At 41.8% G+C, this 14,652-nt stretch overlaps 1 protein-coding gene across 3 annotated transcripts in view; it reads right to left on the reverse strand.

Moving 5' to 3' along the window:
• PRDM15 (PR/SET domain 15) overlaps window positions 1-14,652 on the reverse strand; it is a 345,544-nt gene that overhangs the window by 274,713 nt on the left and 56,179 nt on the right. For all 3 annotated transcript variants that reach the window (XM_069202594.1, XM_069202595.1, XM_069202596.1), the window contains 2 exons: window positions 6,655-6,792; window positions 2,668-2,787 (listed from right to left, as the gene is read on the reverse strand). In XM_069202594.1, coding sequence (XP_069058695.1) covers window positions 2,668-2,787; window positions 6,655-6,792 — 258 coding nt within the window. The remainder of the gene's footprint in view (window positions 1-2,667; window positions 2,788-6,654; window positions 6,793-14,652) is intronic.

Genomic DNA, 14,652 nt, shown 5'->3' on the forward strand with positions numbered 1-14,652 from the left:
AGCTGAAGGGTGGGGGAGGGGCACAAGCATGTCTGCTGATACTTCAGCCCATTGTGTGTTGGCGCTAGCTCGCACCTCCTAACTGAAGGGAAGAAGCACAGACTTCTTCTCCTTGCTGGTAGGGGAGGTGAGGCAGCGCCCAACTGCCAAGATGTAGAGTCAGAGAGTAGGGTAGGGACACGAGCGCGTCTTAGTCTACAGATGTGCAGCAAGGCTGGGGAGGAAGATCACTACTAAAAGGAGGGCTGTTTCTGAAAGCAAGCCCTCTGATTCCTTGTGGGCTGGTAGCTGGAGAAAGAGTGTTCCCTGGCTGCAAGCTGCACCTGCGCTTAGGCCCGGGGGTTCAGCCTGAGTTGTGGGGACTACCCCACAAACTGCAGCTAAGACACCTAATGCTTCTAGTCCTGCGGCTGCTGCTCCTGCAGCACTGCACCGGGCCTACTGTGACTGGCAGGCTTGGGCTCCTGTCGCCCTCCCTCAGCCATTGGCCCTCTTCCTCAACCACCCCCCCCTGCCCTCCACCCACCTCTCTCCACCTTTATCAGGCTTGCACTCCGCTGCCCTCCTTCTTCCTCAGAGCAGGCCAACCAGCTCTGAAAAAATAAACCTGGGGCACCACGGAGGGCCAAGTGCATGCAGCGCAATGCAGCACGACATTCAGTATTTTGCAGGGGAAATGCAAGGAAAATGCGGGGAGACAGAGAGCTGCAGGGTCACAGAGGCCACTAAAGGGGTGAGGGCAGAGTAGCAGTATCGGTAAGTTAAAAACCTGCATCCGCTTCTGGCTCCGACGGCCCTCGCCGTGACCTTAACGCATCCCCACGTCGCATCACGATCGGGCAGAAAGTGATACAGACCAACCAGCAGTGTGACAAGAAGACTACAGACAACTCTTCCTCAATGAAGGTCATGACTTTGAAAGCCTTACCCATATCCGTCAGCTCTGAATGGGTTGACGGTTGAATGTTAATTCAATTCTTGATGATACTTTTCTTCCGCAAATAGGAGCTTTTGAGCCTTTCTGTGCATGTGTCTATAGAGGCTGAGTGAATCCTGGTGGAAGAAGTCTCTGCCTATGGCACTCCTGAGTCTTGAGACTGCTCCTATTTAATCTCGTGAAATTTCCTGGCTTTTTCATTCCTGCCACAATGAGTCTTCGCTCAGTCCTTTTAAGTCTTCCACATTATTTTTGGTCAAAAATGCCATTCTATCACAATTTGTGAAGCTACAAGACAGGCTATACACAAAGTATGTGGAACTTTTTCATATTTTTGCATCCTAAAGTAGGGGATTTTCATACACATCTTGGGAAAAAGGAAGCTAAAAAGTCATGTTGAGTAACGTAAAAAATAAAGATAAGCAGTACATTGATTTATCCTCTGGTAGAGCCCAGTGCACAGGAATTTTGACCACAGGAGCCAGAAAGGAGAAATGTGTTAAAGGTTAGCCCTCAGCGTCAAGGAATAGTGATTCTGCTTGCTCCCTTCATGGAGCAGTGCCATTTTAAGCCCAATAAGGCGACTACTACCTATCTAGTGCTATTAGCCTAAACTAGTCTGTCTAGCTTTGTTACCCACAATAAAGCCACAGAGATAAGGCAGATTGATGGACTGTACCACATCTCTCCCTAACTTGCACAGAATCCCCATGCGCAAAAAATGTTCACTAGACTCATTGTTTAAAAATACCAGAATATTTAATTTTCTATTACAAAAGTACTACTGCAGTATATGAAGTGATGAAATTGTGGAGGCTATTGACAACACAAACTATCAAGGTTTCCTCCACACCTAGTTTCTCCTAGTTTACCTGTCCAGGTAGGCAACCCTACTATTCTTTATTATTTACTCTAAGAGAAAGTTTACAAATATACATCTCAAACGTCAAATTGTTAAGTTTAATTAGCTTAATTTTAATGTACAAATGCATGTAATTTAGTCAATGTAGCCTGTAGGTAGGCTACAAACTATGTTTTAACCCAAAATAGAGCACTGTTTTTAAAGAAAAGGAGATTATAAAGTGTTCCATGATCCTGCTCAGGAGTAGGACTACTCAGTGTTCAAAATCATTAAATGAGCATACATAACAGACAACCAGAACTAAGAGAGGAAATACACCAAAAAGTGATGCCAAGGTGGGTGAGTTTTCACTAATGAACAGTTGTGGCTATGACATATGAAAATAATTGTTTTTCTAAATCCAATAAAATGCAATGGAGGGTTATAACAAGGGTATAGTGGTATTTGGAACAAAGTCTTTGGTCAAACACACACACAGACTGAAAGAATATTGTCAATGCTTGATTTGAAATAAATCTACGTTAGGCTTACTAAAAGACACCTCATGTCGCAAAAATATGTCAAGATTGAAAGGACACTAAGATGCTCTCCATCAGTTTACAATATAAATAAAAAACAATCTGTTGAACTGTTGGACTTTGCATTAATAGCTAGGGTGGAGTTTTGGGGAGTGAAAAGACATTGCACAGCAGATTCACAATGGACTCTATAAAACTTGAACAGCAATTACCTACAAGAATGTCACCGAACTTCCTCAGTGCATACCATCCAAACCCAAAGCTCTGCTCCCATCAGAAATCATCAATAGTTGAACTACATCTACTTATGTCCACTTCACTGGGCATGTTTCTATTGCATCCATTTTTACCTGTGAGTCGGTGTGGTTCTATAAAGGTAGCTGAGCACACTTTACATGTCCACTTGCTGATGTCCGCATCCAGAGGGGTGCTGCGCTCTGTGAAACTGGTTTGCGAAGTACTTTGAAGTCCTAACAAACACACAAGGCATCATGCCAATAAATACTGTTCTTTTTAATTGATAAAATATGGATTATAATTTTAAGAATCATACATAAAGAGTCTACATTGAACTCTCCAAATCTAAGTACAGTTTTCATCAATGGTCGACAATATACTCCACATTTACACGTCCAAGACAATGATCAATAAAGTACATGACAATCGACTGGTGAAGTGCACTGCAAAGTTAATGTGTCTTCACAATGTAAGCCACTTGGTGCTAATGTTGGAATGTATTAAAAAAAAAAACTAACTCTAAAACATTGCCAAAAATATGTACCTATGGTATCACGTGCAGTGGTGCACAGGCTGCACTATCTTTGAGAATCTCTCCAGCTTATTAATTAATGGCAAAACATTTTGGCTGTATGCATGTGCTGCACATATAACCTACAGGTGACAGCTTCAGCTTTTCATCCTTCAGAGGTAAATTAAACAAGCACAATTGTGAGATAGTCAAACATGCTTTCACCTCTATCAAACACAAATTAGCAAAAACTAGCTTAACAACCAAAAGGTCTCTTCTGGGGACCCTGGAAAGTCAGTGGCTACTAAACAGTGCTCAGAGTGGGTACTGTTTACCATTGTAGCCACTGGGTCACAATACTATTGTACTCCAACTGGATAGCCCAGTTTATTTGGGCTCTCAACTGCCTCCATGTAGCAAAGGTAAATGGTCAAGGTCTGCTTTAGGAGGTGGCAGAGATTAGAACTGCGATCCAACGACAACAGATAGCACTCAATTACTTAACGGTCTAGGCAGCATTCGGTCTTAAAGAAAAATGATTTTATTTTATTAAGAGATAGGTAAAGAAAACTATTATAAGTAACATTTGCACAAAAAAGGAGTGGTCACCTTTTGGGGCTCAGGCACCAACCCATTTTTATTTCTCCTATAGGCTAGACTTGCATGAACACTGGCACTATGGCCAATGTTAACCAGAAGGACTGCACTCTGGTCAACTCTAGGATCTTAGCGACCCGATGGAGCGTTCTCAGTCCATGAAATTCAGATCTATGAACGGTACATTCATGTGAAGACGCTAGACTGAATTCTGGTACGGGACCATCTTGGGCTGTGTATGGGAAGCCTTAGCACACTGAAACTAACTGCTGAACTTCCATTTATGATTTTTGCCCAAAAGCCAACCACCTAAACAAAAAAAGACTCCAACCCAGTGAAGGCAATGGTGTTATCCTGAATATCTGTTTCTTTACATCAGTGGTGATCACAAGTCCTTTCATCAATCTCTCACTCTAAAGTCACTTGAGTTTCAAGACAAATTAGGGACCAAGGGCCATATGTACCAAAGCATTTCCCCATTGATACAGAATGGGTAAAACCCTTTGATACATCTGGCCCTAAATTTACTGTGATGTATATGTAGTGGTGGGTAAGCACCCCCTATGGAGTCCCAAGAGTATTTAATCTTTTGGGATCTATATTCTGGAGAAGTTCCAGTCAAGATATCCCAGTGACATATGCACCCACTGGAACCACGGCACCCTCACTAGTTTAAGCAATTTTTACTGGAAACTAGATTTAAGGGTCACCCTCTGGACATGCAACAATCCAGGCCCATGACCAGGATAATGATTTTTGATGGCTTTAATTCTCCTATCCACCTGATCTGTGGGGCTCTTTGAGCTCACAGGCAAACTCAGTCAGCCAAATCTCCACCAAGAGAAAACTACAACTAGGTGGCCTTATGCAAGTCTTCTGGGGAAGAGGGTTGGTTCTCTTGGCAGATGACTACCAGCTCCTCAAACATGTAAGCTCTTTATCTCTCCACAGGTTACAGCAGGAAGGCTTACAGCAGACAGAGGAGTCTTATACCTAGTCTTGAAAGAAAGTAGCAATCTAGAAGAAAATTCACTGCTTGTCAGATGTTCTTCTGTATCCAGAAACAGGCCTCCTCAGTGTCCATATGATCTACCTGGCAGAGGTGAAGTGGGCTTGTACTTCTGTTCCTGTGGCTAAAGTCAATCATAGTTCTGCTTTATTCAAAGATTAAAAGATTAAAGCACTCATCCAATGCTAAGGAACTGATAGACCAATTTCTGTCCAATTTCAAGGCTCTGACCCAAGAGTCAGATTGAAGTAGTTTATACTGGTCCAGACGACTCCCAGGTTGCCCTCAGACAGAGCTCTTCATCAGTTTCTGATGCTCTAAATCCAAAACCACCACTGGGGGATGGGGGGGAGGGGGTTGGGGAGGGGGTATTGGCAGAGTTCACACAGTAACCCATTCTCAACAACAGAACCGCTGGTGATCTAACCACACAAGAGGTTTTGGAGAAAAAACATGGCAAAGAGTATGTGACGTCTAGCACATCCAGCATGGACAAAGTCAGCATTCCCAAAGGAAAAACCACCATCTTCTGCAATAATCACAAGGGGTCTAATTGGACCCCACAAATCGCCAGGTATGGGTAAACCACAAACAAACATCAGCATCCTTGTGTGCTTGCGCTCACCCTCCCCAAAAAAACAAAGAAAAACTAAAGGGGAGGGATTAGGGAGGAAGCGCAGGGGCATCGAAGAAGTGGTCACTTTGGCTCATCTTTCCTGATCCAGACATTTAACTAAATAAATTTAAAGCAATTTCTTCTCTTAAGATTCACCAGTAACTTTAATACTCTACTACATTTATCAGACTAATGTTTGCCTATTGAGTCAAAGGCCTTGCTCTGTAGCTAATGGCTGCTCATCTCCTCAGTGAGCAGTACTGATACTTCCTTCAGGAAACGTGCTCCAGAGTCCAGGGCTTGTTCATAACCCACATAGAAGATATTTACCTTCAAATGCCCTGCTTTCTAAACTTTGGTATACAAACCCCTCAAAATCCAAAGAAGTGGAAAACAGAGATAATATTTATTACTCGTTGGTGTCACATGTAGCTAAGCCAGTGTCAACAAAAGTGGTGTTTTTAAAAAAAAAACATACATCGTCCCTCAGTCAGAAGAAAGTAGATCTTGCTTGTCATCTGCTTTCAAAGAGGGAGGCAGAAGATAGTCCGGTCACAGGTGGTAAAATTAATGTGAGCAAACGTAATACAGAGGATTGGTGGTCAAACCCTCGAGGCGTGGCGCACCTGATCCTTTTTGGGATACAGGAAGAGAAAAAGTAACCCCACTGAACTTACAGATTACCAGAAAGGACAACAGCTGAGGTTTCATTGCATAGCACTGAAACATACTCTATTACAGTCGCTTCACTTCAAACAACACATTGCTTGGCAGATATCACAATCTTAATTGGTGTAGAGTACTGAAGGTATGTCATGCACATTATAGTTGTCTTTGTTAGATATTTTCCCCACCATTACACCTTTTGTAAAAAGAGCTCATACCTTAGAAAAAGCTAAGGTGATGAGTAAAAGAAAAAAAAAAAAATAATTAAAACTGAATTTTTCAGACAAAATAAAAAAAGCTTCTTAAAAAAAAAAAAAAAGCAGCCTAATGGTGTTTAGTGAACAGAAAATATAAATGACTGACCGACTCACCCCTGTGCAGAGCAGCAACTGGAAGCCTTAAAGTGACCATGTAAGTTGTCTCCTATTCAAAGTTTACATATGGCAACACATTTGAATGTGGCTCATGTGTGGGGATTTACAGATGCTTATTTCTTTGATGGAATATGTAGCTCATCTTCCAAGTAAGTCTCATTCAAGAAACTCCAAACACTTTGAACCTTACAGGGAAGTGCAAAGCTGATTGCAGGCATTAAGCAGGAACCTTTGGCTACCTTTCACTTATTTCCCATATTTAAAGCCATCTCCACCTCACACTTTCAGAAAAATCAGAAAGGTGAACATTCAAGGCAATTATTTTACCTATGTTGTTGTTGTTGTTGTTAGTGGTGGTGGTCGTCTCGCGGCATTTGGACTTCTTACTTGTTTTAAGGACATTATCTGGACGAGACTTAGAATTGCCTTCCACTTGTATTTCCTGGTTAACGATAACACCAAAACCTGAAAGAGAATTTTCAGACTCTTCAGTATCAGTTCTGTTCTATAATTCATACTTTATTCAAAGTGAAGTCTAATATGCAATTGTAGCTGAGGGTGTTCAGTCTCATCCAACAAAATGCTCCAGGCATGTGGACCCATGTCAACCCTGGTCAAGCCTTTGGCATATTGGGCAACAGACTGCTTCTTCCATGTTCACCAGCACAGCTGGTCACAAATAAGTGAAGGATCAGCCAGGGTAGATGGGTTAACAGCAGAGTAAGTTAGAGAAAATAAAAACCACAAAGAAAACACATGTTGGAAGAGAAGATGGGAATAAGAGATAAGCATCTGGGATAACCATGTAGGAAAAGAAAGAAGAGCAAGAGGCATGATTATGGAAGGAGAGGGTTAAGCGGAGGAAAAACATTCCTTGCAACATGCAGAAAGCTGTGTGATTGTGCTCACTCTTGATTTTCTGACTGACCTTGTGTTTTTGCTGCAACAGATGTAATAGACTCTACATCTGTGAGCCCAGTGGTGGTGCTCCATGCGTTATTGGTCTGCTGACCAGGAGAGCACAACGGTCTACAGAACTTTGGTTGCACCAAACCACATCCATGGAAAGAGGCTACTGCCACTACTGAGAGAGAGAACTCTACAACTACCCCCAGAATAATCAGCTCAGTTTCTCGTAACAGGGGTCCACATCAGTCAGTATTGTGAGTGGGTAGGTGCGGAATGAGTAGAATGGTGTATACATTACAGAAAGCACAATGATTTGATTATGAATGGTGTATACACTGAAGGAAGCACAAGATAGTAAAGATCCCTTGTCAATTTATAGATTGTCCGCTCTTTGGGCAAGAGACTCAACAACAGCGTCTTTCTCCTATCTAATTTCTGGACTGGAATATGCACTCCACTATAAACCAGTGAATAAGATAAGAGAAATAGGACTGTTTCTGTAAGTGGTGAGGCTTAAAGAGTGACAGGGAGACGAATATAGAAAATGAAGAGTAGCAACACCACCAGCAATCATATCTAAAACAGAAACGTATACAAAAGGCAACAGAACAGTGCATAGCTCAGAACATGTATGGTTCAGTGGTGGTTGATATCAACTAGCGTTTTTAACTGTGTATGTGATAATAGATGTCACTGAATGCTCATTAAAGGCATGAACAGATATCAGCAGAACAAGCATACATCTACTGCTTCACAGGATTTGTGTGCCAAGTGGTGCAATAATTATTCTTTGCTTTCCACCAGGAGAAGTCACCATTGTAAACTCAAATGGCTGGTGGTAGTGAGCTCCAGTGGATGGGATTCACAGAGGTTGAGTGGCTTTGTCAGAAACTGGATTTTTTAAATTTCAGAGGATGTCTATCAATGGTTAGGTTAAAATAGAAATTAATTTTCGATTGACAATTGAGAGATATGGCACAAGCAACAGGTAGTATCTCAGCAATGTGTGCAAAAAGTCAAGCAGTGACAGGCAACATAAAAGTCAAGGACACAACACTAATAATTCTCAAACCAATTAAGATGCAAATGAGGCAGCAATGTGCATGGTGTATACATGTCCCCTGCCCTGTGTGACCAACTGAACAGTGTCTGGTATCCTGAGTTTTGGATTTCGGCCACACCCTCATATGAATGTAGCATGTGTATGAAGGCCTAGGCTTATCATTTGAAATGAGTCTATTCCTAAACTGGCCATGAACCTAGAGGGGTGCTTCAAGTGTGCTCTCCAAGTCTCTGTCACTGGTTCGTTCACACGGGTAGTGCGGTGGTGACTGCATACTGGATCTTTGAAAATTGTAGTGTGATTAGACCTTTTACCTCGATCATGGCAGCTGAGGCCTACTGGCCCATCAGTATTCAGTTATGCTGCCACATATTAGCCTGGACCCTAAGATCCCAAGTACATGGGTGTATGTATTGTGTGTGTGGTCTGCATTTTACACACATAAGTGAGCATCAGAGTGAAACAGAGTGCACAGGCCCGCAGGTTCCATTTTTCAAACCTCTGTCCTGTTCATGTGCACAAAATGTAGACAAGATTCCTTTCCCAGAGAGCAGAAGCATGCTGCGGATACTCCCGAAACTGAAGGGAGAGAACCTAGACATTGAATTGAAGAATCAGGAGACCTGCTTGCCCTTGCAAATTCAAATAGGTTCTTTTGATTAAAAGGGCTGCTGATTAGTCTTCCTGAAAATGCCACATGGTAGATTTGGGTAGTCCAGTGCAGAATGTTCACACCGCATTGTGCCTCTGTTACGAGTGTCCCAGACTGGAGACAACCATGCCATGAGAAGCATCACTTTTTATAGAGTCAGAGTCTGTAAGACAGTCTAGGAAGGACACATGACAGGAAAACTGACCCAAACCGGTCATAAAAGACCAGAAAGAGAATACACATCCCCTGTGTGCCATCCATCCAACAGAGTCTTGTGAAGAGTGGGACTAGAGTGTTGCTGGCTCCAAAGCTGGTCACTCCCGCCCAAGAGAAATATTTGTGCTACTGGTGAAGTGTTCCCAAGAGGATCTAAACCATCACAGCTGTGCACTTACCAGAGTGTGCTTGAGGGGAAGGTACTGTTGAAAAAGAAACTGGGAAAGTTGTGGCATTTGACACCAGACATTTACCTGGAGAACAATGGCATTACCATCTCAACCCAGGAAGGCCTAAACAGACCAAATATTTACTCATTCCCGCAGGATGGCTGCAACTGCAACTCAGTGGCTGTCTGGTCATCGGCACTGGCCACTCAGAAGAGGGTTGCCACCTTAGGCTAGTCACCTGTTGCTACCCCTTCAGAACACTGTCATGCAGCTCACATCTGCCCAACAGGAGTAAAGAAGCCACCTAGCCCAGCCACAGCCTGTGCACCATTTCTCCCACTGAGGAACATTGACAGAAGTGTAAGAGGACACAGAAACAACCCAATTGTGAGAGACTAAGCAGTTACTATTACCGCATAATACAATTAACCCATAGGGGACAAAACGCTGCAACTACACTGAGACCCACACCAGAACAACTTCAGAGTAAGGGAGATGGAAGAGGAAAGAAAGAGACAAGGGCATTCTTGCCCGAAAGTAATAGCCCAGCACCCGTACCTTGATTACCTGATAAGTTTTGTGAGTGTGGCTCAGTGTAGTCAATATAGTAAATAAAAAAATAAATGAAAAAAAAAATAAAACATCACTACAGTCCAAAGTCTAACAACTTCTAAAGCATAACAAATCAACAGGAAATCACAGAGGAACTTCCTTCATTATCAGGATTCTGTATACGCTCATTAACAACTCTTATCTCACAAAACACTGCTGCAGTGAAGTGCACAAGGGAAAGAAAGTAGTAAAGCAACAGCAGCAGAACCCCATGTATAGCTAGGACCAATCTATCCCAGTCTCACTTTCCCTCTCCCTACGAAGTATCCCCCATATTAGCACCCTAAAACTCAAAAATTAATGTTTATTGTAGACCGTGACCTAGATAGGACTTCAGCCCAACCCCAAAGGAGAGGTGTGAAGTAACACTAGGAAGATTCACTGGTCAAAGCTTTTACCATATGATTTGGTTACGTTTCTGGTTCTCTAAATCAATAAGAGGTACATCAGGGTCACTGAAAGTCAAATATATGATAAAAAAGCACAAGCACCAATATTTCAGCATAATATACACAAGATTGCCATTTTACATTCAGTTAAGCTGTTTGGGCCAAATCTGGCACAATGTATTAGCATCTAGGAATGCAAAATAGTCACACGTTTGAGAAGTGCAACATACTGGATGCCTCACTCCATAACTTCAAGACGTCATCTAGCTACCTATGCAAAGCTGTCTGTTCCAAGAAGCGGCTATGCGGGGGCGTAGTTTACATAGAGGTGGTGTGTCGAACAGGGCTGCTGGGAACTGAAAGTCCCTCAAGAATGTGAAAAAGCCACAGCAACTATTTGATCCATCAGTTGTGCCGCAATCACACTTCATCCGAGGAGGTCCTCTGAGAATTATTTAACACTTCATAGCCAAAGGTTCAGATTTCTCCTTTAGGGACTCCTTAGGCACCCCTGGAGCCCTAGATTTCAGGCCACCATCATCCAAGACGTTTATTGATAGTCATGCAATGTCCATACATTTTTCTATTCAAACCATTGTATAAAGACATGGCTCAGATTCAAGTGAGCCCCAAATTTAATCTCCAGTGGTTTTGTCGGGTATCAACCAAAGTCCTGGTGCCAGTTATAGTTCTTTACTTTCCAAGCGATCAATCTAAGGTAGCTTTAAACTTTTCCAACTCCAACGGAATGCAGATCCATGGTTTCTCTTCCCGTTGACCAGGCATAATATATGTTGTATTGATTTGTCAAATTAAAAAACAAAATGCACATGATATCTGTAGAATTTAATAAACCAGTCCGTTGATTAAAAAGTTTGATATAAATCAGAGCCATCACAACATAATGTAATGTTTTATTCAATTTTACCTGTCACCAATTTCAAAATGATAGACCCTGCAGCTAAACTACTGTTCTAAAAAGACACACAAGAACATGTGCTCAAGCATAAAAAGAAATAAAAAAAACACATGGAGGTATAGGGAAAGGTCAACTGTTTTAACCCCAGTGCATTTAATTATTCAAGCCACCTGTCCAAGGTTAGATTAGATAAAGAAAATGCTAAAATGTGCTCCTCTGTTCCTAATAATTTGAGGACTTTGTTTAAGAAAGTTGCATGTCTGTCTCCACGTGTTTTTATCCTTGATCATATATGTTCTTGTGTGCCTTTTTCAAATGGCATTTTAACTTCTGGGCCTATCTGTTCGGTAAATGTGACCAGCTGATCAAATACCTTTACCAAGAGGTCTTTCAATGCCTTACCAAGCTCACGCTTATGGTTTCTATTTGGGTGATAAAAGCTTCAGGCAGAACAAAGTTTGATTGCATAGCTGCTGAGGTTGCTTCAATGATGAGGATGCATTGCACTCCTCATCCTAGTCCAAAGTCCTCTGTTTGACGTGGCCACTTTTTTGTTTTTACTCAGCAGACCAAGGCAGGACACTGTAGCCACTGAGGGTTCTCTGAGGTCAGATGCACTATTGTGGTGCTCCTGGGGTAATTTCAAAAATAGGCTGAAAAAGGTCACTCTTGAGCCAGGGCTATACAAAAGGTCCACTGCAGGCCACTCACACTGTGCAAGATGAATCATCTCACAGGATGGAAACTTTATGCTTTTTGTGTCAGTATAATAGTGAATGGGGGCAAGCTAAATGACCATTGGACAGCCGTCCCAGTCCATGAGTGCCAATGAAGATCAGGCGTCCTTCAGTATTCTTTCCCCAAAAGTCAGACAATCTTCTTGCTTTCTTCTGATGTTCTTCCAGGTCCATAAATGTTCTGAGGTGGTCGTGGTGTGGTGTGGTGCTGTTCTAATCCTCTAGACTAGCCATAGATTGGAGAATTGTCCATGCTCAATAGTGGCATCTAATTCAACCTTCTTTAGCACTACTTCCTCTTTCTCCCTACAGTAAATCTTTCCAGAGTCCCACATTCGAAATGGCCCTAGCCTCCTTCCACCCTGCAAAAATCTGGTTTCTTTTTACTGAAATGAGGAAACACCCTCTCCCTTTCATGGTAACAGATATTCCTCCTGTTGTGAGAAGAGACAAATGTCTGCAAGTGCTGAACTGGTTTCAGTCACTATGATCCTATTTGAGAATCCTAACTGAAACAAGACGTTGTCTTGGCAGTCTTTTGTGTTGCTATATTTTCCTGTATCTACCCAGCTGACTTGTCCTTGCTAAGTGATCAACCTCTGAGTTCCTGCTCCTAGAGGTGGCTGCATTAAGCACCCAACCCTGTGCGATTACAAGGCACAATGATTAGCTCATTAAATGTATACAAATATATTTCTAACAAGGTAAAGCATTTATACTGGCCAAATGTCACTGCAGTGGTTTTAAAACTGCAACCGAGGCAGGGCACAGTGTTATCTGGAGCCATACACATGAATCATACATGTGGGTGGTGTAAATATACACTGCAGTTCAAGCCACTGGTAACTTACAACTCCTACATCCTCATGCATTCTGTGCAACAACAAATGCCTCATTAGGAAAGTCAACTAAGCAATTGTTGTAACCTGCAGTACATGCTTAGCCCTGCGGCACACCGAATAGCACTGAATGTCTTGGTAACAGTACATTTAGCCATAATATCACCAAAACGATTAGTCTGTAAACAATCTATGAAGACCTCACAGAAAAAGGCAAATTGCTATAGACTGGACCACTAAACACTGTGATTTGGTAGTATAATAAAGTTCCATGTGCATAGAGGGACTGACAGAACAGTGAAGTTTCTGGCATAGAATGTGACGTTATGGGTTTTGGGAGAGGGCAGGAATGGATAGAGATAGTTAACAAATGGGTGAAGTGGAATAAGGAAAATACAGGATCTCAGTCTCGTAGGAGTTCAACATAAGGGACCGTACGGCCAGCCAGTGACGAATGAAAGAAACACAGTGTAAGAAAAAAGGGGATTAGATAGGGCCAGGCTTTGTGTGGTAGTGCTGAGTGGAAATGTGAGGAAAGTAGAGTGGGCAAAGTAGTGAAATGCAGGGATGTGAATGGCAGTAGAGAGATTTGATTGGAGACAAAGAAGGTGACAACGAGGAGGAAAGGAATCAAGAGTGTCTTATCAAAGAAGGAGGAAGGTATTAAGAGGGATAACAAAAAGACTGAATAACGTGTGTGTGTGTATATATATATATATATATATATATATATATAGAGAGAGAGAGAGAGAGAGAAAGAGTTAGAAAGAGAGAGAGAAAAGAGGGATTGAGGTACAGAACGGAGTTAGAGAGAAAGAAGTTAGTTGAGGAAGTTCGTAGAGAACAAATAGGGCAGAGAGGAATGAGAGGAGACTGGAATGAGAGAAGTCAGACAGGATTGAGGAGGCAGAGAGAGGGATGAGTAGAGGGATCAGAGTAACAAGAGAGGAAATAGAAGAATTACAAGAATCAGCTAAAGGGAAGAGAAGAATCAGATAAAGGGAAGAGAAGAATCACAAAAAAGGAAAGACAGGAAAGAGAATGCTGGAAGGAAGAAGAGAAAGGGATAGGAGGCAGTAGACAGAATGATTTCAGTTCTTTCACAAGTTGCATCTAATGTCTAAATTAAAATTGACAAACAATATCCTAAGGTGCCAAATTGAAGACTGGTACGTTGTTTGTTTTTGAATCCCACCACAACTCTCCCAAAGGCCTCAGACAACATCAAACATACAGGTAGCCATACAAAATTAGAACTCTGCCTAAAGATCTAGTAAAGGGGGAGTTTAAGCTACTAGAAAGAGTACAAGTTAGTCAATATAGTAACCATTGTATTACTTGCACCAATGCATCTTCTTCTAAAATCTATAAACATTACCACCAGTACAGGAGGAGATGAGGACATGGTGGCACATCTTTAGTAAGATTTTAAGTGCATTGTTTTTAACTGTTTTTCATGGTTTTCATATGTTTGATTTATTTCACAGATGGTTGCACTTTTGGTGAGACACTGAAGGACTTACACGATGAATTGTAGTTGGAATTCTATTTAAAAGAAGAAAAGCAAAAGAGCTATTGTATCCTTTTGATAGTCCACTGGGGCTTGAATGATTTGCATATTCCTACAATAGGGGTATTTGTGTAAAGTGTACTAAGTGAATTTTCAATTTGTTTTGAGGAGGTATGTAATATATGATGAAATTTGATCTTAAGCATTATTTGAGAATATTTTTTTTTAGCAAAAGGATGTGTAACATTATGATCTCATTATCTTGTGAATTCTGAATTTTGAACTAGTGTGCCATTCTGTGTAAATTGC

Source organism: Pleurodeles waltl, chromosome 8, assembly GCF_031143425.1.
Source record: "Pleurodeles waltl isolate 20211129_DDA chromosome 8, aPleWal1.hap1.20221129, whole genome shotgun sequence".
NCBI classification, from domain to species: Eukaryota; Metazoa; Chordata; class Amphibia; order Caudata; family Salamandridae; genus Pleurodeles; species Pleurodeles waltl.